Below are 24,616 nucleotides of genomic sequence, written 5' to 3'. Positions count from 1 at the left end.
AGAAACAAATTGTGTATACAAAAAACCTTGTATGCTTTGTGTAATATACAAATAATTAAAAATCACCGGCAAAGCTGAGTCAAACTTATTTGTCCTCATCCCTGTGATAGCCTGTAAAATGCACAGCCTGGAAAGCAAGTGTCTTGCATATTTTTCATTTCACTCATAGGGCTGATTCATGCCAGTAAATACTGAAACCCCACCTCCTATTTGGAAAAGTAATTTCCATTCCATGAGTTTTGCTTGAAGCTAGTACATGCTATTACAAAACATCTAAAGTAAAACTTTAACCATTTCACTCAGCCCAGCTGTGAAGTTCAAACTGCTTTTAAAAGTTAATTATCTTGCTCTGACCTGCACATATGCACATGTTAAAAACAAATAAATCAATATGGCATGCTTATTCATGTCTCAATTTGCTTTTTGTTTTTAAAATTAGCATACTCTTGATTTGCTTAACAGATATATAAGTATGATGGTATCTCACAGATTAAAGTTTTGTGTTTGTCTCTTTGTAGTTCATTTACTATTTTATAAACCCCAAGTCCTTGAGGGAGTGTTGGAAATCCCCATAATTTTCTTCAGTATTTCATTTTACCTTTTTATCTCTGATGTAGTTAGCACATATGAAAAAGAAATGCAGATAGCCAGATGGCTCTCTACTGTCCATATATACCAAATCACACACAAACCCAAGTGACTTGAACTCATACTGAAGTTGATTCATGCTCGAGTATATTCCTTTTGTTGTCCTTTCCTAATGGTGCATTATTAGGAGCATGTGTTTGTGATCTTAACTAGATTTTCTTCTGAACTTGAAAAAGCAGAACCATCTTTTTTTTTTTTTCCTAAGGCAAAAAAATATTTGAGAAGGTCAGTTAGAATCAACATCATTTTCACTGTTAGTTGTTTTGTGATACTATTGTTCTTTCTCTTTGACTAGCATTGCCACCTATTACACTTCTCCCAGAAATCTCCTAAACGAGAGGTTATTTCATACTTGCTTTGTGGTTTTCTGTGTGCTCTCCTCTGAATCAGCCTGCACAGACCACAGCAAGAGAGAGAATATTGAGTTAGCTGATTCACTCCTGTTGCTTGGTGTGGTGATCTCTAATTGCACTTAGTTGTGGGGATTTTCCGAAGCAAACAAGTGACTTCTCCTCTTGCCAGGGTGCTGCTGTCAGACTCTGTGGCATTTGGACATAACCACATTTCGAGGATGAGCAGCATCATGTTCACAGTCACACTGCCTGGCCATTGAATGAACAAGCTCTCTGATGGCTTAGTTTAACTGCTATGACAGTAAATGTTCATGCATTTCTGCATAGTTTATTTGTGTTGAGCAGAACTGGAACAGCATCAGTAAGGACTCATGATCTGGAGTGTTCAGTTCATCTGGTGGCAGCAATTAGTCTGTCTTAAAGCTATGATCTGAAGTGAGTAAAGCTTTTCAAAATTCTGGACTTCTTTTTTGGCATCAGATGAAAACATGATGCTTTGCTTCAGAGAAGCACTTCACCCCTTACTTTTGTGTTCTCTGGGATTATAGGTGTCTTATAATGCAGTAATTTCTTGCTTGAAGAAAACATTTACTTTGCTATGCTGACACTGAGGCCTGGGTAAGAAACTGTCTTTGAAATACATGTGATCATAATTCTTGCAGGTGAACTTTTGCAAACTGGCCTGTAGACCAGCCATAAGGACATCCACATGTATGGACAAAATCTGTTCAGTAAGGGCTACTCCCAGCTCCCAGGCTACAATGCATTAGTGTTATTGATTGCTTTGGTTAGTATGGCCAGAGCATGTAATAGCTGGAAACAAAACTGTAACTTGAGCGTGTGCACTGATTCATTGTGGGTACTTGTTTACGTGTTAATGTACTTCTGCCTGTGGGACATGGCTGCATAAGTACTGAGAGATGTGCTCCTCTGAAGGAGTGCTGCAACAGTACCCGGCTATGCAACCCTTGGCTGTCTCACAGACCATCTTTCCCTGCAAGAGTGGAAATCTTGATTCAGAAGTACTCATTCAGCAGGTCAAACCAGAACAGAACATACTCAGAAAACAACTTAGGAAAACCTTTCCACAGGCCTTGTCTACCAAATGGCCCAGAACCCAAATAACATTGTTTGGAACATCCTAGTGGCTTTAATAGGGCTGTGATGCACTTTACATTTTCAAGATGAAATTCACCATTTTGGGTAAAATTTTTCAAAGCTGTCTGACTGCCATGAGAGCACTAATCTCATGAAAAACAAAGAAACAATGAAAACCTTTTGAACAACTAATAGCTCAGTAACTCAGTCAAAGCTGAGCTTGAACAAATGCTGTTCCAGGCCTCCTGAACTACAAAAAAAGAGTCAAAAAGCGTATGGAAAAAACTCCTGGAGCAGTCAGGAGACTAAGCTACAAATCTTACTATTGATATAATGCTGCTTTCTTCGCTAGCTTTCTTTTAGGTTTCAAATAAGGGGAATAATTCAGGAAAAAAAAAAAAAAAAAAAAAAAAAAAAAAAAAAAAAAAACACGTAAAAGAAAGAAATCCCTGTGTCCGGGGCTGGATACGACCGGCTTTCCTCCTTCACCACAACCCTTCCTCTTTCCCTCTCATCACAGTGACATCTACCGGCCTCCCCCGAAAGCTCCCCCGGCACCCCCCCGCCCCGGCCGGCTCCCAGCTCGAGGCCCGGCTCCCCTCGGGGCCGCTCCCCTCCGGTGCCCCGCTCCCCTCTAGGTCCTCGCCGTCCCCTCTCCTCCAGGCTCCTGGCCTCCGGCCCCGGCCGGGATCTCGCACCGGCATCCGCGGCGCTGCCGTGAGCCCCGGGCCGGCAACTTTGGCCGCAACTTTCCCTCCGCGCCCGCGCTAGCAGCGCGGGTGAAGCTTGGAGAGCAACCTGCCGCTGTCTCCCCTTTAGATCCCCTTCCCCCAAACCCTCTTACTGCATTATGAACCCCCCCGCCCCAGGAGGAACGAAACGCCGCGCAAACAGCCTGCGCGCCCGCGGGCGCTCCGCGCAGCTGAGTGGAACCGGCGGCCCCGCGGTGCCTGGGGCGGGCCGGGCCGGCGGCCGCGGAGCCCGGCGGGGTGTGGCCTCGGCGTTATTTATGAGCTCCAGCCCCTATTTGCTCAGCTAATGATGCACCGGAGGCCGCCGTGCCTCGCCTCGCTAGCGCGGCAGCGGCGAGGGCAGGGCAGCGCCGGTAACTGGAAACCAAAGGCTTCACCCTCAGCGCCCGGCTACTTTCCATTCACTCCTAGGTGCTTAATTGAGCGCAGGGGAGAAGCGCTCCCGGTGCCTTAAGGAGTCCAGCTGGAAGGACTGTTTTACAAAGGAACCAGGAGTACCTTTGCAACCACCACGACGAAAGAGTTTTCCTTTCCTTTCCTTTTTTTTTTTTTTAACTATTATTATTATTTTATCCCTCCCCCTCCCGCCCCCCAATGAGCCAAGTTTGGAATTAAAACGTTCTGGTAACAGCAGAAGAGTCCGTAAACTGATAAAAAGCAGATAGGAAGCTGTATTACTGGTTCCTCCAATAGCTGGGTAAGCATAATTGAAAGTTCTCTTTCTCTGCTGTGATAGATGTGAAATGTGTTTGATGACTGAATTTTCCTATTGTTCACAGATAGTTAAAGCAATATTTTCTAGATTAGCATAGTCTGGGTTTTGGGGTTTTCTTTTCTTTCACTTCTTTCTTTCTTTATTTTCTTCTGCTGAACAATTTTATTTACAGGATTTGAGGGTAGGACTGAGCCTGGAGCAGATGACACCTGCACAGCGCTTCACAGCAAAGCTGTATGATACTTTCCAAAGCAATGCAGCATGCTGGAAGTGACCTCTGTGGCAGGAAAACTTCAGCACTTTAATTCAGTAGTGGTTTGCCACCTTGTTTACAGCTAGTATAGGGTGTAAGAGCAGAAATGGAATTAGACATTGCTTTTTTGTCTGTCCAAAAAAATTCTTTAAGAGGACTTGAAAAAGATTTTAGGTCTGTGGGTTGTCAGTACAGATCATGTGCACAGGACATGCTGAATATAGTATCATGACTTACTGAGATAAATTCAGAACTGGGATATAAGCCCAGAGATTCAAAACTCCAATGAGTTTGTGTTCAGTTACCAGGTACGTAAATCTCTGAAATTAAACTTATTTCCATTAGGTAACTCACATGTCAGACACCCTGTGATACCTTTGTGGCACCGTATGCATGTATTATTTATGTGTCTAACAGCTGGATAGGAACCATATAGCTTACAATTTGAATCTTACATTTGCCTGTCACTTCTGTGTTAATGGTGAAAATATGCAATTTGAGCAATGAAATGTAGCAATGTTTCACTCCTGTAGCTGATTGCACTAGAATTGGCAGGAGGCATGAGAGTGGGAGGGAAAGAGTGCTGAAAGGGTTGATTTTATTTTATTTTTTTTTTGGTTCTTTTCTGTTGTTTTAATTATTATTTCTTACAGTGTCATTTAAGTGGAGAGAGAAAGCCACATGCTTGCTCCTCTGGCTTTTCATCTCTATTGCAAAGAAAGCATAGTGCTACTACTGTAAAGTACTAATCCCATTGCATCTGTTAAATCACATGTTCAGTATGATTGGCTATTTGTTTTGGCCTGACAAAGCAATCTTATCAGGATTTAATGGCACTTCTTTCTTAGAAGAGGGTTAAGTTAAAGGATATCCCATGGGCTAGTCTCAAGGTTTTGAATTTAAAGCCCACAAAGCAGTATTAATATTGAAGTTCACGCAGCTTGTTTAAAAATTATTCTTGGCAAAAACTCTTCAACTATAATTTTATTAGTTAACAGACCCTTACTTCTAGTTTTAAACTGGGCCAGAATGGATATGTTTCTTCTGTAGACCAGATCTGTATCTGGAAAATCTCTGACACCGGTGTTTTTGTCAATTAGCAGGGTGGTAGCATTACTTGATCTGCATGCACTTCGCAGTACCCCAGAGCACACTGGGCAGGGTAGTTTACTGCTTGTGCTACAGAGCTGTGTGCTGTCTTGCATGCTCTCCATCCCACTCCCAACTTAGTATGAAAGTCTAATGCGGAGAGAAGCCTTTAAAAATGATTTACACTGAGTGGATAGGGAAGTGACGGACCTAGTAATGAGATATGGAGCTTTTACCTCTTAGTCACTGAAGTGGATACAACCCAAATTGGTGCTGACCTAAAGTCATCCCTGTCTAACAGCTGGTTCCTGCCATGATGGGGTGGTTGCAGCCAGTTCTTTTAGGGCAGGTGTGAATCTGAGGGACCAAATGAACAAGGATGTAGAAATACTGTCTTCCACTGGAGGGACTGCAGTGCTAGAGCAGATCTGAGGTAAAGAAGTGTAAACTGATTACACAGGCAAGAGAACTCTTCATGAAAAAAATATACATTTTGTATAATACATAAACACTATTTTTAATGCTATCTTCTGGCCTTAGGAACTGTGTCCTTCAAAGTGGTGTCATTTACCATAGATCCAATATTCCACCTGATCAACCAATAAGTGGTGTCTAGTACAAAGGCTGTTGATGTCAAAATGGAAAATATATGTATTATATATAAGCAGGGAAGAAGAATGTGGCTGAAATGAGACTGTGTTTTATTTTCACTTCAGCAGCTGAACTGAAGAACACCACTGATACCATTAAGACCAAAGCTGTTCTCATAGGTAAAATGAAATCTAGACTTCAGTTTTTGGAGAGATGCAGTTGAGGAACATCAAAGATACGCAGTATTCAGCTTCTAATGTCTGCTGGATTTTATGGGTCTGGTCCAAAGTCCACTGGCATTGATAGAAAAGTGACCCTGACTTCAGAGAGCTCAAGTCCACTGCGAGTCTTCCTGACCTAAGAAATGATGCAGATTTATTTTGTTGTGTCTTCTGGCTCTCTCAAGAGCTCAGTCTTCTCAATAGTTTACACACTGTCCAATGCAGGGTAACTGCAGTGCTCTGTAGAAGTCTAAGAGAGTAGGTAAGCACACTGTAAGTAGCTATCCCCAAAAGCAAATGTAATTAATAGTTTCAAGCATGTTGAAATACTTTTGATTTCAATGTTTTTGAAATTAGTGACACGCATATTCAGGGTTTCATCTTAAAAGAGGATGTAGTTGGCTGTTAGAGCACTCAACTTACAAAAACTCAAAGCTCATTTCCAAGCACTGCTGATTTCAAATGTTTAAAAAAAAAAAAAAGGGAGGTGGGGAGATCAAGTATGATGTAAACTAAGGAGAGAGGTCTAAAAATATCAGCCAGCTTTTTATTCATGAAACTTTATCTCCTGTCCTTGCTTTGCTCTGCTTTGACATTTGGTATAATTATTTTTCCAGCAGGTGGAATTGTCCTTATTCAAATAAACTGAATTTCATGTCGTAGTCTTCTGTAGCCAAAACTAAGGCTCTGTAGGTTTATACTAACAGGCAGAGAGCTCTTTTTCCATCATGGAACACAGCTAGAGAAAACCATTTTCAGATCTATAAAGAAAAAAAACAGAAGTGCTGTGTCTCCTTCACATTGTCATATATTATGGCTTCAGATGGAAGAGCTTTCTAGCACAGATTGTTCTGTTGTTTTTCCTCCACCAAACTGTGTAACAGTAATGTTATCTCTTTCTTTCAGGTTTCATTTCTTGGATATTAAGCTGCAAATCTGAAGAGATGGCGTTTCTTGCACTGCACCTGGTGATTGGGATATTTATTTATTTTAACAGTGTAAAAGGATCTTCCCAGCCTCAAGCAAGGGTGTTTTTATCATTCAATGGTAAGACAGAAGATAAGCATTCTTAAGCAAATGTTATGACTGAACACTTTCGTCTCTGCCTTCCATTCAGTAACTGAGTAGAAATTTCTATTTTGTGTTCACAACTGTTTTTTGGTTTGTTTTTTTTTTTTTTTGGTTTATGTTGCTGAGGTACCTGTTTAAATTTGATTATCACCTGAAGTTCATTCCTAGTATAGTTATGGGTACATAAGTAATAATCCCTTCTCTTCATTTAGAAAATTATTATGACTTAATAGCAACAAAAAGGTTTTATTTCTTATTCTTGATTTTTTTTTTCATTTGAAAGATAATAGCATGTGAAGTACATGTCATGTAGTGAAAGTTATTGGTAAGTCTAGTTGCTTTTACTTGGTAACCAGCTGAGAACTTTATACTTTGAAAATCAGGGTGCTTGAAGGTTTTACAATATGGGAAGATACAGTAGTCCTTTGGCAAAATAGCAGTCCTTGTGTGTTTCATACAATGGGTCAGGTGTACTTAGCATTTTATAATCGCTGATGCCTGCGTACTGTAAACAAGCAATCAAAATAATGTACCTTTCTCTTGAAAACAATTTACTTCTGAAGTGATGAGCAATACTGTATTAATCCAATTACTTCAACATTACTTTAATAGCAAGGTAGCTTATTCTTCCAGTTTTAATCCCCATCTTAAATGTAGTATTTTAGTCATCATGTTTAACCACCACTTGGGAACATGTGAGAAGCCCCTTCTTTGGGCTTACCTTAAATTCTTTTAAATTTGAGCATCTGTCACTAAATACAAGGGCATTTACTTTCTTCAACCCTCTCATTTTTCTGGGATTGTCTGTGAGGCATGAAGGCTTCCTGCACCCTGTATCAATAATGTCTGTGTTAGGATGGTTTGTATGGTTTGAGTGCAAGGTTTTCTTGACACTGCCATGTCCTGCCATGGGGATAGTCTGCATGGTCTGATCAATCTTTAAAGTGTCATTTTTAAGAATAACTATAGCTAGGATGTAACTCAAACTGCTATTCACAGCAATGACTATAACTTTGTACTCTTGAGTCTGAGAGACATTCAGAAGGAAGACTGCCAAGTTAGATCTTCTGAAAATATCAAAGAGCAGACTGAACAACTGCAAGGTATTGTATATTGTACAGTTTAGGGCCCTAAACTTATGAGTTCTGGTACAAAATGGCATAGTTCCAGTAAAAGCAATGACAAAAATTGTGTTCCAAGTGGTAGCTGCCAAATGAAGAAGTGCATGAAAATTTCTTTTCCTTGTGTAAGTAATGCTGATATAACATAGATGGTACTGATTCTACACAACTCAACATAGAAGTAAATTTTGCCATGGTTGTGTATTACACTTGCATGTGTGCCACAGTTACACAACACAGGCTGTTTCAGATTTGCACATTGTGTTCCCAGAGGCCTTGACTGTAACTTAGGTTTCCCCTGACCTACTATATGAGCATGAGGTAGGAAGAGCTCAGGTTTTACAGTATTCAACATTGTTAACGGGAGAGAATTGTAATAAGGGCAAGTGGTTTTAACTTGGACTCAAGAGAGTTGTCTTTCATTCTTTGGTTTGTCACAGTGGTCATCCTGTGAGTCTGAAACATAGGGCCACCCATAGGAAGGGAGGGGAAAAAAAAAAAAGCTTAGGGATTTAGTGGAGGGAAAAAAAAATGTGTCAATTGAAGCCTTAGTTTCTCTGTCGTTCTTTAAAAGGAGTTTATTTCCCCTTCCTTTGCAAGGAACTATGACATTTCTGTGTCACAATGAGCTTAATCAATTACAGCTTGATCTTGCCAGGATATAGGAGTTGTTTGTTCTGTACCATTTCCTTTATAAATAAAGTAATGGCTTGCTTAGGTAAAACTGAGAGCCTCTTTTTCAGTAAAAGTTAGTGGAAAGTAAGTGCTACCTATTATGTGTGATGTTATCTTTAAAAGGACATTTTAATTTCCTTAATATTTCTCAACATTCAGCCTTTTCAAAAGTGTATATGTGTATATATAAAATATTTGATTTTAATGGGTCTTTCAAAGGTGTAAAAGTAAAACTAAATATGCATTTTATAATATTTCTAGTAATGTTTGAAATACAGGGCTGAACTTTTCATACGATGTAAAAACAGTAAGTTTATTTTTAATCCAGATGGTAAGAAACAGTCTTCATTATGTGAGAAGAGTTTGCAGGTTGTTGTGTGTAGCAAGATAATGGTCCTGCCAATAAAACTAACTTTTGTTCTATAAATCTTCACTTATTTACATGGGTACTGAAATAAGAGGAAAACGGTGAAACTTTGTATTGTTCTCTTGACAAGTATGATAACATACTCTATCTGCATAAGCTGTTTCATAGTTTGTTGTTTTTAAATCATGTAGAAATATCAAGTAATTTGCTGTCTTCGTGTCCTGAGAAGTTGTCAGTTAGAGAATTGTCACTCTTAAAGTGCATCATTTGAAAATAAAACTATAATTAGGACTCTTTATGTTTTAAATGACATTAGACAATAAAGACAAGTCATTTAAGCTTAGGATACTTACATGATATTTTTCAAGTTCTGAATTGGATTTGGCTTAGTATCTGTAATTACATTGTCTAAGTTTTGGGGGTGGAATGTGTACAGGAAGAGAAAATGAGTGATGCTTTTCAAAGCTAACCTGCTCCTTCAGGATCAAGTCAATTGAGCTTATTCACATCACGGCATTTCTCATGGGAAAATCCAGCAAGTATCTTGACCTATTCTGTTGTTCATCAGTAAAGATAAAAATGTGAGTTGTTTGAATCATGGGCTGCTTTTCTCTTTGCCATCTACTTCATTAAGAATCAAATGTAATTAAAAAGTAAGCCTGTGTAATACCTCAAGAGCCTGATAATAGGCATTTTGCAATTAACTTCAATGGGTGAAGGACTGCTACCCTAATTTCTATTTTTGAAATTAAAAGCCTGGCCTCTTGACTAATTAAAATGTAGTTCATGACTTAGCTGAGGTAGTTAAATGTGCATCTGATGTGAGTGTGGAACTTACTGCTGTCTGCACCCTGAGTGTCTTGACAATTCCCATTTCACACAGAGCTCCTAGGCCTGATTTTTGTTTGGTTTCCACCTTGCATAGCCATTCATAAAAGAAAAAGGTCAGCCTGGAGGTGATCTGCTTGCTTTGCACAGGTATACTTAGTTATAAACAACATCAGGCCTATAGTGAATGTGGTGAGGGGGTTCTCAATTCGCTTGGAGTGATTTATCATAATTTAATTGTCTTGTGTAAGTGTAATGGCTAAGGTTGTCAACTTTGCATAACATCTGCACTTGAAGAGCTGCTGCAGTTGAAGAAAGGTGGCTCTAGCTTTTCCTGATTCTAAAATAAAGATGTGAAGTCTGTCATGCAGCAGATGGGGAATAGCAGATTGTCTACCGTGATTACCACTGAGAATGTGGGAGCTGAGTAACCTGGGATGGAAGAAGGACTTAACGCATCTCCCTACACCATTCCCCTTCCTCTTACCTCTTCTGGCTCCTTGACCTTTAATAGATCTTCCTTAATCTACTTAAATCACCCATCATAATTTAAAGACCCATAATTTATTTTTGCCTCATAGCATAAGACTTACCTTATCTGTTTATGAACTATTAAGCACAGTGCCTGTTCTTTCTCAGACTGCATGCATTCCTCCTTGTTACTGCATGTTCCTGAACAGATAATTGGGAGCTGTATCTTTCAGTCTCTATAGGGGCAAAGCCTTTTTCAAAGCCAGTGGGAGTATTATCATAATAAGAGGAGTTATGAGACTACAGGATAGTGTCAAACTTTCAATTTTCCATTTACATTTTGGGTTTTAATACAATCCTAAAATGAGCTGAGCCAAGCTATTTTAATACCAGGTTCTGAATTGGTTAAAGAAGTTTCAGTTCTTATTTTTGAAAATATGTACTAACACATCTTCTTTGAATTTTGAATTTATATGGAAACATGCAAACAAGTGTTAATTTCACAATTTGCCAGGAACATTTCATGCGTTCCTGCCTAAAAATGTCTGGCCAAGCAGATATTTCCCATGCAGATTCTCCCATTGTCTCCAGTGAAAATTCCATATGAGAAGAGGATCAAGGCTAATTTGCAGACTGTTTTGTTTCTCTTTTTGTCATAAAATTACTAGAACACGTAAAGCACTTTTAAGAAAGTATCAGTCAGCTTCATTAATGACAATTAAATAGCATAAAATGTCACCAGAGCAACAGCAGCACACATTCAACTGTCAACATATTTTAAAAGATTTAATGCAACCCCTGTGGTTACCCTAAAGGAGAAATAAAGGAACTAAGAACCATTTTCTTTGAGCTCTTGAGCAACAGCAGTACAACTTGTTTTTAAACAATTCCTCATTGTAATGTTAATGTTACCACAGTTAATAAGAAGTTCATTTATTATTTGGGAGACATTGTGCTGACGACAATCTAGTAGGCAATGGTTTATGCTCAAATAGTTCATTGAATCCATGGTGGTGTCCATGCAATGAAAACTACTTTCAAAATGAAGTTGCAGTAAAGGAGTATTCGAGATTGGGGGAGGGGGGGGCGGGGAGGGAAACATTGAAACATTGTATTTATTTATCTATTTTTAATGCAGAACTATTCCAGAAATCTCTTGTAGGCTTAATATTTAGCAAATCGTGGGTCACTTTTTCTCAAAAGTGACTGACTTGTGGCTTTCACAGCTTCATGGACCTTAAATGATGCTGATTTATAAAGCTCTGAGCAATAACCATGTGAAATTTCTTTCCCTCAGTTGTCTCACTGTGGAGATCTAAGAAGTTAACTCATTGTTTACTACTGTCAACTACAAATAAATTATCAATTTCACTACTAAAGATAAGAAATATTGTTACATTTGGAGTTACATTTAGATAACTAAATCTTTGGTTGTTATTAAAGACAAACACCTAATATACAAATTACAGTCTGGGGGTAGTTTTTAGATTTTTGTCTTCTCTGTATACAGTGTTTTTTTCTTGTTTTGCCTTTATTTTTGTTGTTAAAAATTAACAGATAAAGACATAATGCAATAAATCTTACTCTTATATAAATTGAATTTCTTGAATAAGCTATGAGTTAAATGTAACAAAATATTTTCTAAGAGATTAAAGGAAGCACAATCTAAAAAGCTCAGTGTTCTTTCTAGAGTTTCATGGGTAGAGATACTACTGTTAAACGATATTGAGCCTGTTTATTTTCACACAAACTCTTTTCCAGTGGCAGTATCATTGACTTTGCTTCTATGTCGCTATTGAAAGAGTGTGAAAAGATAATTTATTGTATTTTTTCTGTATCCAAAGTTAAATTGTATGTACTGTGACTTCAGTTATGAAAACTACCATATGATAAAGCTGAAGTCACAGGCAACATTTGGTCCATTTGATTGTAGGTTCTCTGAAGTCAGTACACGAGAAAATGAATAAATAAATAGTCTTCAAGGTGGTTAATTATCAGGCCCCAAATTTAGGACAAAAATTTATGAATGTAACCCTGTTGTTGGATGAAATAGTTATCCAAATTTCACAAAGATTGAGAAGACTTTCATGCTAGAAAGTAGATATATTGTCTAAGAAATTACTTACTTCCTTTGGTCTCTTTCTGTTCCCCAACTCAGTCAGTTTGACCCCTATATGAACCATGTCTTTGATTTTTAGTGTGGAAAAATCAAACTTTATCTTAGAACACTTTTACAGATTCAACATATCTTATGCTGTCTCAATTGTCGCAGAAGAAATCAGCTTATCTTGGCCAGTTACACTGCTCTCTTGTTACAAGCCTTCCTTGTGTTTCCTGAAGTTCCTACATAGACAATTATATTGTGATTATTATACCAGACATCAGTCCTTTTATGTTTAAAAAAATGCAATGAGAAAAGTGTCAGACATTTCTAATACCCTATATTTTTCAGAATTATCAGTGTATCAGTAACAATAACTCCTCTGTGAGCCATTTCCATACTGGATGAGTTCACAGTACACTTCTATATGTGGTGCTGCACAAGCCTTTTTGTGTATGAGATATAATTACTGATGTGACTCACAATATTTACTTGTTTTATTGAAGTGCATTGACTGAGATCCTGTCATGAATAAATACATAGACCAAGACCTTATTCTGTCAGTTGAACTGACTGTTTCTTCAACAGGTGTATTTTGTTCCTTTTGGTGCTGCTGTTTCAGTGTTCTCAATAACACTCCTTAATAAAAAGCCTAGGCACTCTTTCTCAGGGGAGAGGGCTTTGATAAGGGCAAAATTTTCTGATTCACAGTGTGACATCTCATCTTACATTCAGACTGCTGTGGTTGCGTCAGGCAGCAATTTAAAAGAAGGATATCTGTTTTTCCTTCTTCCAATTTTTTGGGGGTCTCAGGATGCATCTGAGGAGCAAACAGTTTTCCATTACTTGCATGAATCAGTGAGATGTCAGATCTTGTCTCTTACTTTGAAGCGTGCATTTCCAGTAAATGAAATAGGAGACAGTGATTGATGGAGGGCTTACACCTCTCTGTTATTCCTCTGTTCCCTTCATACCTCCATCCTTATTCAGTTCAGACTTGGTACAGTTAGAGTTTGTTTGAATAAACATTTTACACTTGCATCAGAATTTTATCTGCCAGTGATGTGGCTTCTTCCTGGAAGTAAAATCCTGCTTAATGGTATCCTAGACCTACGACTCTAGTACCACAGCAGAAGGAAGATACAGAGTAATAGCTTTGTCTCTACCATGAAACCACCCTTTGTCTTGAGGTAGGACCATCGTGCCCTTCAGAGAAATAAATTTTTCTCCTTGTCCATATGAATATAAGGCTTTTTTTCTTTTTTTTTCTTGTTGAGGAAAGTACCTTGCGGCTTGTGTGGGTAAGGTTGGTGGAGGTCATTTCCTCTCCATTTGAACAGCAGATAGTATATTGGATATTCCTAACTACTGCTCTCACTCAGCAAATCAGCTATACACACAAAAGTGTGTGTTACAAAGGTTTCCCCATTACCACAAGTTATACCCCAGTTTATGTTTAAGTTATTTTCAGAGATACAGTATAAATATTTTTAACTAAAGACCTTAAAATAATTATATATTCCAAGACAGTAATGCAAAAAAGAGATGACATTTTGGAAAAAAAAGAAAAGTTTCCTTCTATCATCATGTATCTTGTCCACAAGAAACTGTAATCCATGGTATTTCATTGTTATCTGAAACAAATATTTTTCTGTCTCACACCTCTCCTTCACCCAACCAACTTAATAGAAAAATCTCAGAAAAGAAATTTCACCAGTGCTTAACAACAACAAGCCCTCAAATCACTGTAAGCTAAGAGTTTGTCTGTGAGAATCCTTCAGGGCTGATCTCTTAATTCTCTCCAAAATAGAACCACCATCTAAGGATATAACACTTCTTTGCTTTTCTGGAGCATGATACAGCATTTTTAATGAGCTCGGTTAGCTTGAGGAAGGATGGAGATATTTTTATTATAATTATTTGTGGGCTGTAAGTAGATACTTCGTATAAAAACACACCCTATCTTTATGAGAAGCTTTTAGTTTTAGTACAAATTTCAAGTGCAAATATGATTTCATGAATTGCAATATGTAGAAATATTTTGGAATGAATAACCAGACCTTTGAACTGTCTCCTTAATCTTGCATATTGCTCTGGGATAAATGATTGCTTCACAAAAATTATCTTCTAGCATTTGGATGAGGAGACATCTCCTTCATCCTGGGTTGCCAAGTTGCCTAATGGAAAATCAAAATGTATTCTGACAATTATTAAAAAAATAAAAAGTCAAAGGCATTTTTAAAGGTTTTGTTTTGTTTTTTAAATAAAGGCATCATTTTCAGCCATTAATAGGGTCAGGCTGGCATACTGCAATGAAGAAAAAGGACTTTCATTTAGAGTCACACTGTAAATGTATTAAAACTATTAAACTTATTAAAACTAACTTTCAGCAGTATTTGTTATCATCTCCTTTTTAGTATTTCCTTTGCAATTTCATAGTTCCTTTATGTGACATCATTACTTTACAAATCCGACTGGGAAAACAACAAAGAGGTCTAGTATATCTTTTTATGGATTTTCTCTGTCACCTGCTTTTCTGATCATTTGTTGTAGTCACATATATATATTTTATTTTGCTTAATAATACAATTTCCCTTTACGTTTCTTAAGGAAAAACACAAATACTCTTAGAAGCTTCAAGTTATGCAGAATAAATCAATTTATGTCAGCTTAGAATCACTTCAATTGGGCAAATATTTTCCCTCTTTTGACATCTGTGTAAATCAGCCTATGCATCTCAGACACCCAGCTTGAAGGAGCTACGGCATTAGATTTACAGGGATAATGGAAATATGTGAGGCAAGTGTCTGATTGCTCCTTCGCTTCAATGGATGGGAATGATGAGGTTTGTTTTCTTTCCTTCTCATGTAGCAGACCAAGAATGTAAAGTTTTGAACAGCAGTGGAAGATAAATTTCACGGTATATATGCACACAAAAATTATTAGTGCAATAGAAAACAAAGGGGGAAAGGATAGATGTACTCATAATCCTGAAGGGATTTGTTTTTAAAGCAAAGAGGCATGTGCATTCAAAGCAGTGTATATATATGTACCTCAGTACACACAATGGTGTTTTCTGATTTTTGATTTCAAACATTTTACAAGCTGTGATCCTAAAGCTGATACGAAAACTCCTTGAAAACAACTGTTGGTCTCAGAAGAGAACAAGACTGGAGTTTCCTTGTACTCTACTGAACCACAGCCATTTTGGAATGAAACACGGTGTTTTCTTTGGGGCAGACAGTCACGCACTGACTATTCTGGTGCATTTCAGTGGCACAAGGTAGTTCACAACACATTTGGTTTCTACAATTCTTAGAAATTCCTCTTCATTTGAAATAATCAGCTTGCATACCTGCCATTGCAGTTTGTTGATAGTCTCTGTGTTAATATGTTGAGTGTTCTTACAAACCAAGAGATCAAACTAGTGTACAAAAAAGTGAACACTTATATCTTTAGAATGGCACTTTCCATTTTTTAAATATCAGCCATTAAGATGTTATTTTCAGGGAGAGGCCTGGCATTTTTTCAAAAATGTACTTTTTGAGGCCTGAAAAGAATTTAGTTGGCATGTGTTACTGATTCTGAACTTAAACTTTTTGATGGATTCAATGTGAACACAGCTGGAATATTTTAAGTTTATTCTGTTAAAATCCCACTTTCTGCCACTGTTAAAAATAAAGCACTATCCCTTTGTTTTGTTTTGTTTTCTTCCCTAAAGCAGATACTCATAGCAAAGACAAAAGAACTTGGGAAGTCCTTATGAGGTGTTTTGTGTTAAGGAAATAAAGCTGTGCATTCGTAGCAATAAAACATGAAAAGGAATATACCTATAAAGCCATTACTTCAGATTAAATATTTTATAATCTTTATAATATTAGTAATTCCCGTAACAATGAGAAGGATGCCAGCCATTCTTTTCTCCTGTAGCAACCTTGTTTTCCTTTGCAAATATCCACTTGCAAACTTGAGACTTTTTCCAACATAATTTTTATAAGCACAGTAGGAGAAGAATCAAATGTCAGTGAGTTTTATTTCACTGGATATTTTTCAGACTCCTCTCTACCATTTCCTGAGCTTAGGTCTCCAAATGTGTTCTTAAGCTCACAAAGGAAGATGAAAAAGGCTGTTCCTGAAGTGGTAAAACTGCATAAAATTGCAAAAGTCGTTTGAAACTTTCAGGTGTGGTAGGGTATGTCACTGTCTGCACTGACATGGTTTGTGAATGATATGAAACAAAGATAAGACTTACAAATTTGGTCACCATGGTTTGGCCCACCAGGCAGGTCCAACAAACAATGAGCTTTTATCTGGACCCATCTTTTCCTCTAACACTTGGGAGCATCTCTGCTTGGACACCATGCTCTTTCTCTTGGGAGCATCTCTGCTTGGACACCATGCGCTTTCTTTGCAGATGAATTCTTCCTCCCACCCTGACATCCTGACAGTGTCCAGTGAGTTTATGAAGCACTAGCACGGGTGCCTATTGAAGGGAAAGGACATAAGTCTGACGTTATTGTATGTATGTATGCAACTAGAAAATGCTGTTGCTGTGTCCACTTCAATAACAGCAGATGATGGGGGAGAGGGGCAAGCGCAGGAATTCAGCATTTTACCCAGCAGCTGGAGAGAACAGACCACCCTGATGCAGGGGCTCTGAAGAGAGTTTTATAGAAGAAGGTTGTGCCAGCTGAATCAATACTGAGGCAGGATTCATAGCTAGAGTGGTAATTTACTTAGGTGTGTTTGGGGGTCTTCTGATAGAATTAAATAATAAAGATTAATTTATTTATTTTTTCAAGTTGGATTTGTGTGGACTGTGCCACAGATATAGATGTTGAATTAAATTACTATTTGCTTCTTTTGTTGTATTTTTTTTTAAAAATAGGGGGGGGGGGAGGTCAGGGGAAGGAGACACATTTCATTCCAGATTCTCAGGGTGTCATTGCCAATGCACTCTCTCTTTTAAGAGCACTCCAGCACTGCTGTACAGTGATGAGATTCCCCTCCATTAAAAATTATTATATTCATGCTTCTACTGAGTGTTTTTTAATCGGTATTGGTGTTGGAGCCAGACACTGAATACTGATTATGAGGCAGTCTGTCCTTCTTACAACATATATTCCCTCCAGGCCACCAAAGCAACACTTAGAGATGTTCACCTGATTTTTCTCTGTGGTTGCTCAGCTTGCAGACCACAAAGTTATAGAAAACAAAATATAAAACTGTGACCTGTTGGAAATAAGTTATCATCTAATATTTTTCTCCAGTAATAGATTCATTTGTATACTCAGTTTCTCACTTATCTTTTCCTTATAGAAGTGAAAAAATGTCTACCTGTACTTATCCAAAAGGCAAACAGACAAGGTGTTTATTTATTTATTTTAATTATTTTCAGTCAGACTCTGCGTGGTAAGCCTTTGCTTTAAGGTTATTCTCTTTCTTTATACCTTGCTTGTGGCTGTTGAAAGCTTCCCCAACCAGTAGGAGAAAACTCCCTTTTGAAATCAGGGTGCATATGAGAAAAAACATCTAAGTTCAACTAAACTTGAGAGTGTGTGTGACATCAACAAACTTCAGCACTCTGAATAAACAAGGTGGCCATTCACTGTTTACCATTCCTTTTGCTTATTTTTACTGCTCTGTGTCTGTGATAGCCCCAACCAGTTTGCTGAGCAGCTGAAAGTATGTTTTGTTCAAAGTGGATCTAATTCTTGGCTGATAGGTATGATTCCTATGTGGAAATGGGTGAGAGAGAAAGAGCAGACTGGGGGATACTTTTGCTTTAAAACGTTCGTTTGAGAAAGCAACTATTTCTCTATAGAGAATGAAAGGCTGAGGTAGCTGTCACCAAGAGGTTAGGGACCTTATGGAGGTTACTCACAAACACAGGAGTTGCGATGAATTTACTCCACCTAAGCACATGTCGTACAAGAGCATCCACCCATAACGTCTGCTGCAGAAGTCTCCAGCTCCTTAGAAGATGACTTCAGCTACCTAGAGATACCTGATCTTCCCGTGCTGGAGAATGTACATATGTGTATCTCTCCATTCTCAGTTACAAGGCAAAATATTATTTTCTACACAGAAGTAGAGCATCATTCTGACCTATTAATTACATTCTTATATTAATTTTTTTCTGCAGTCATTCCAATTTGTTTGTTTTAATTTTCAGAGAGGAGAGATCATAGAAAGAGACAGTTGTGTTTTCCAGTCCCCAGCATGAAAGAGACTGACAACATGTAAGAAGCCCAATGAGAGAGCACTAATCTGTTACAGGTGCTAGTGCGTGTGATGGACAAGGAGAGGTTGAGGCAGCTATATTCAGCCTGGCGAAGAGAAGGCTAAGGGGCATTTCAAAGCTGTCTTCAACCATCTGATGGGGTATTATCAAGAGGACAGAGCCAGGTACTTCTCAGATGTGCACAGTGACAGGACAAGGCACAAAAGTCACAAGTTTTAGAAAAATAAATTCTGATTAGATAATAAAATATTATTATTATATATTTATATATTTTTTAAAACCATGGGGTAGTTAGACATTGAAAGAGGATTTCCAGGTGCCTGCCTGGACTCTACAGATATTCCAAATTCAGCTAGATGAGTTCCTGTGCAACCGCATCTCACTGCAGTAGTTAGTCCTGTTTTGAGAAAATGTTTGGGCAACATAACCTTCAGATGTCCTTTCTAATCTGCATGCTTTGTGATTCTGAGATTTTATCACTGTTCAGCAGGTGTGAGACATTTGTATCAACTTTGGCAGTGTTTCCCAGGACAGCTTATCAAGAAATTCAGAAGAAGAAAGTTAACTTTCTTAAGTAAGTTCAGAAATCTGACCCAAATGACCTGGCAGCCTGTGTGCCCACAATGGAAACACCATGACTATTTATTTATTTATTTATTTGTTTATTTTATGTCTACTGCACATTATTGTGCCTGAAGTGTGGTTTTCCAAGTCTGAAAGCTTGTGTGTTGTATGAATTGAATAGTAGAAATCATAGATATGCTGTATTGCATGAAATAATATGAAAGCAATCTGTTAGATGATTCTGCTTGTATTTTCTGAATGCAATCTTTGCTGTCACAGAATCACAGAATTCTCTAGGTTGGAAGAGACCTCAAAATCATTGAGTCCAACCTCTGACCTAACACTAAGTCCTCCACTAAACCGTATCACTAAGTTCAACATCGAAACATCTTTTAAAGACCTCCAGGAATGGTGACTCCACCACTTCCTTGGGCAGCCCATTCCAATGACTCACAACCCTCTCAGTAAAGAAGTTCTTCCTAACATCCAACCTAAAACACCCCTGGTGCAACTTTAGCCCGTTCCCCCTTGTCTTGTCACCAGGCATGTGGGAGAATAGACCAACCCCCACCTCTCTACAGCCTCCTTTAAGGTACTTTAAAAGAGCAATAAGGTTGCCCCTGAGCCTCCTCTTCTCCAGACTGAACAAACCCAGCTCCCTCAGCTGCTCCTCGTAGGACTTGTTCTCCAGGCCCCTCATCAGTTTTGTCGCTCTTCCTTTTAAACTAACAACAACAAAAAAGATTGCCTTCTTTTTGTTAAATTGAGCTCATGAATAAATCACTACATACGAATGTGCAGAATGTAAGTAGATTTGCAGATACAGAATTTGATGAAATTTAATGAAATCCTTTAATATCAAGTTAAAACTAATGCTAAATTAAATAAGTAATATTTATGACAAAATTTTACAGCATACCTTTGGTCTCAGAAACAGTCTTAACATGACATCTGGTCTCTCTTCATTCTCAGACTTTGCATGTGTACATGTGTATAATGTTGCATGTAGCAGATAAAGCAGATTCAGTTTGTGGAGGTAAATGTGTCTACTTCTGGGCAAGTTTTATATTACCTGATGTATGGTGGAGGTATGTAGCAAAAAGTATGGAAAAATAATACTAATACTGTGAAGTCCAGAGTAAAAAAAAAAAGTCTAAACTACCTGGCCACATCCCATTTTGTGTGCATATCATCCTAAATTTGCTTAAGCAATTTTATTTTTAAATAAATATTTTTAAAAATTATTTAATTTTTAAGAAGATTAAATAAAATATTAAGAAAATAATTCTTAATTTTTAAATTAAATAATTTTTAAAATTATTTTCTTTCTTTTCGATGGCTTACGATCTTAAGCTCTGTTATTTAACAAATACAGACACGCACACAGAATCCACATAAAAATACGGTAATATGGTATGTGTTTCTGAGCTTATTCTTTTCAGTCATGTGAATGCTGCCAAATTATTTTGAATATTTGAAAAGCTATAAAAAGTGTATCGATTGTTAGGTTGTACAGACTTGTTCAGGAAAACTTGCCTTAGCTTCTCAGAAAAGCTGTAATGGTCTTTTACTAAGAATTATTTAACAAAAACAAAACTAAACAACAACAACAAAATACATTTTCCATATCTTTCATAGAATCGCAGAATTATGTGGGCTGAAAGGGGCCTCTGGCCAACCTTCTTCTCAAAGTAGGTGTGATTAGATCTGGATGTTCTGAGATGTTTCCACTTCAGTTTTGAATAAATTCAAGGTTGTAGATTCCACAGCCTGTTTGAACAACATGTGCTTACCCACTTTGATAGCATTTTTCTGGTATTAAGATGCCTTTTTCTTCACTTGTTAAATCTGAACAAACCCAGTTCTCTCAATTCTCCTTGCATGTTATGTGCCCTAGAAACTTTATTTACTCTTTTATTTGATTTTAGTCTTAGAAAATGATTCTTTCATTCAAATGTTAACCTGCTCCTTTCCAGAGCTGCTCACCATCTCTTCACTTCTTTCCATGTGCATCTCCACATATCATGTCAACAGTGTGACTTCATCATATCATAATACTTCACTCAGCCACTTTCAAATTGAGTAGGATCAGAGTCAGGACCGTATATATGTCTGTGTACGCATTTAGTGACTATTAAGTTGTACAGTGTTCAGCTGGAGAAGAAAAAGGAGGCTTTAATTGGCTTTAGTGAGTTAGACAACTATTGAGGGTTTTTTTTGGAGAGTGTGGACATATGCAGGTGTTGAGTCCTGTGGTAGTTTCTGAGTATTTCTTGAGACTGGGTATTATGAAGAAGTTCCCTGCCAGCCATTTTTACAGAAGTTTTCTTGTAAATTTCTGAGTATACTTTTCAATCCCTGCCCAATACTCAATCCATATAAGCAATTAAATATGAAAAGCCTATGCATCCATTACCAGTCCCTATTAATTTATTATGTTGGGCATTAAGTCTTGTCATTGGAGTACCCACAGCAGTACATCATTTTGGTAATATCAAAAAAAAACAAAAGATCAAAAGAAGTTTTATATGAATAATAAACTAGAAAGTATTTCAATTCAATAGTTTACACTCTACTTTGTGCAAACAGATTTGTTCACCGTGTCGTAAAAGACAGGTGGATTGTCTCTGAAAAGAGGTATTAATTTTTATTTGATCTTCCTTAATCCTGAAGATATCTGTTCAGATCCCAGAGCCTTTTGAAAATATTAGCTAGATGCTTCCATCAGCCTTCAAAAGCTCTGTGATTTAAATCTCTCAGCAGCTGTTATCTGCTATCTAACAAATATTGATGATATAGAAGAAGCAATTAAGATATGTTGAAGAACATACAAAACAATTTTCTTTCAAAATTGTTAGAAAAAGGAAATCCTTTGATGATTTCCTTACTGATACAAAGTACCAATAAGATTGCTCTTGGATAAAATAATTGATTTTTTCCTCAGATAATGCTCAGATAATGGGATCTAGGGGTCACAGTTCATAGCAAAATATGCTACCTCTGTTTGCCCAGCTGCTGCACCTTCTCTGCCTTGTCTCCTGCACATGAATAAAGAGACTGAAAGAAAGGTAGGTGAAATAACAGTCTTAGTGCTGCTCTACTTGTAGACCATAATTAATGTAAACAGTTTTATAGGATTAAGACTTTTTGCTTCCACATGCATATCCCACCCAGACAGTAATTCTAACCTATTTACGCTGCATCAATATTCAGCATGGAAAAGAGGGCACAGTCCCCTGGTGTGGTCATAGATAGACAGTGACATGTAATAGTGATCCAGAGTGCAAGAGTAAGTCTAAGAAAGTTTCTATTATTGTTACTGTTATTTTCACAGTTAATTCAGGGCTGCAAAAACTGAAAACTGCTGCTTCAGTACAACCCCAGCAGTCTTGATACAACAGGACTCCAGAAACAGGCAAGCCAAAAATGTCAAAACCAAGGAAATTCTTGAGGAGAAAAGACAGAGAAAGGCTGCTTCTCCTAGCTTTCATTCTTAATTCAATTTTATGGATATTGCACACAAATGAAACTAAGGTTGTCTTACAGAACTTTGTGTTACAAAATCTTATGGTACAAAATGTGAAAAACAAACACAGTATTCATGTCTGTGTCTCCATACACTTTGAACTGATGCATTTTAATTTTAAAATGTCCCACAGAGGTTTATCCACAGCATATAGTGTGAACCGATGCAGTCTTTCTCTGCCTTATATGTTTCCATTGGGTTTTGGCAAAACACAAGGAAACAACAACTAAAAAGACATTTAATTTAGCAAAAAAGCAAATTATAAATCCTTCTGAAGTCCACTGATGTTAATAAGCTTTGGATCATGATCATATTTTCCAATGGTTTCAGTATTTCAACTACAATTAATCACTCTCTAGTCTAACAGAAAGTGTGTTGTTATGAGCACAGTGATGCATAATGCTTTTCAGTGTTTTTCTTTTTTCATTGTAAGAGAGTATTGAACTTTCTAGTGAAAGTCATAGTGAAAATAAATTAAATAGAACAAGTTTCTATATATACATATATATTTTTTTTTTCTTACATCCCAACTTCATCATGAAGCATTCATCCTGTTCAGAGATTTCAAAGCCTGTGGAAGTGGGGCTGCATTAACAGGGTGGCACTTGAAGATCTGAGAACAGCCCTGTCTGTTCCCTTGGGAGTGACGGAAAGGGTACACGTTTCCTGCTGTCCTTTCTTCACTGTCCATGCCAGTAATTGCCATGTATTATTTATAGAGACAGAGTTGGTTTGTAGGTTTGTTTTCTCCTTTTCCTATTTAGCCACTACCCCACACAACTTCACCCAGGGTTTTTGTTGAGGTTTGTCTGGTGGAGGCAGAATTAAAGATTTTTGTGTGCTTTGCTATCTTATGACAACTGGCAGTAACTACAATGAGGCATGTCAAGCAGCTACCACAAAAAGAAATAAGTAATTTACAAGTTCAGACAAAGGTTAAAAAAACAGCACTTCTCTGTAATTGTATTGTCTCATAGTTAGTTAATATCTTCATGTTTGAGAATATTTAATTTTCCTAATTGAGAGAATGTTACACTACAGTTCAGAAGACAGGGTGAAATTAAAAGCAGAATACTATCTCTTTCAGCAGAGCAGTGCTAATGCTTTTGTTAGTGAGTGGGAAGAATATGGGGGTGGATGGGAAGCAATAATTCATTACTGTCTCTCCTGCAGTCAATTAAATATGTCTCATACCTAACTGATTAAACCTGCCCTTTTTTCCATTATGGTAAGAATAAGATTCTTCTGAAATGGACTAATAGTAAGAGCATTTCTTCCAGCATCTTTAGTACAAAGGAGAAAGTAAAAGCCAAATTCCAGCCTTACTGGTTTAATTACGTAAAGTCAAAATCAAATAACAATTTTTCAAAATAAAAAAGAGTAAGAAAACTCAGCTACAGAGATATTTAAAGAAAAGAAACTCAATACTTCAGTATTTCAGAAGAAACATTAGATACCTAGAATTTTTATACACTTTTTAATACTGTTAGTATATATGTGGCCATTCGTGCTTATGCTGCCTCCTTATTTATGAAGGTGTTGGAACAATAAAATTATTAGTGACGGAAGCTTGTAAATACCTGAGTAATGAGGACCATAGAAGTACTGAAGGGGTTGACTGTATCCTCTACAAATATGAATTAGAATATGAATTCTACAGCTGCAGAATTTTTTCTGAAGTTTTTCTTCCTACTTTGATTTTGACTCCTGTTAATAGCTAGACCTATTGAATTTCTTCAGCGGCATGTTGAATAAATGTTCACACTTTATAGACCCATGGATAAGAAACCTGATGTTCTGCTCTGTAGGTACAAATTTAACAGAAGATCCTATGTGAAATCATAGATCATCTCACCTAGTGGAGTTCCTATTTTCTGCACCCTTTCCAACTCCATTTTGGCTATCTTTTGAATAGTATGATTATAAAG

At 37.4% G+C, this 24,616-nt stretch overlaps 1 protein-coding gene across 3 annotated transcripts in view; it reads left to right on the top strand.

The window, feature by feature from the left end:
• The window catches only part of SEMA3C (semaphorin 3C), a 152,137-nt gene that overhangs the window by 25,871 nt on the left and 101,650 nt on the right, over positions 1-24,616 (top strand). The window contains exons 1-2 of one of the 3 annotated variants that reach the window (XM_068669917.1): positions 3,123-3,548; positions 6,627-6,767. In XM_068669917.1, coding sequence (XP_068526018.1) covers positions 6,665-6,767 — 103 coding nt within the window. In that variant the 5' untranslated portion in view covers positions 3,123-3,548; positions 6,627-6,664. Of the gene's footprint in view, positions 1-3,122; positions 3,549-4,104; positions 4,128-6,626; positions 6,768-24,616 lie in introns of those variants that run through there. The other 2 variants (XM_068669918.1, XM_068669916.1) reach the window with 2 other exon arrangements.

This window comes from Anas acuta, chromosome 1 (genome assembly GCF_963932015.1).
Source record: "Anas acuta chromosome 1, bAnaAcu1.1, whole genome shotgun sequence".
Lineage (NCBI taxonomy): Eukaryota > Metazoa > Chordata > Aves > Anseriformes > Anatidae > Anas > Anas acuta.
The sequence above is the reverse complement of the archived record's forward strand: the minus strand, read 5'-3'. Positions and strand labels throughout refer to the sequence as shown.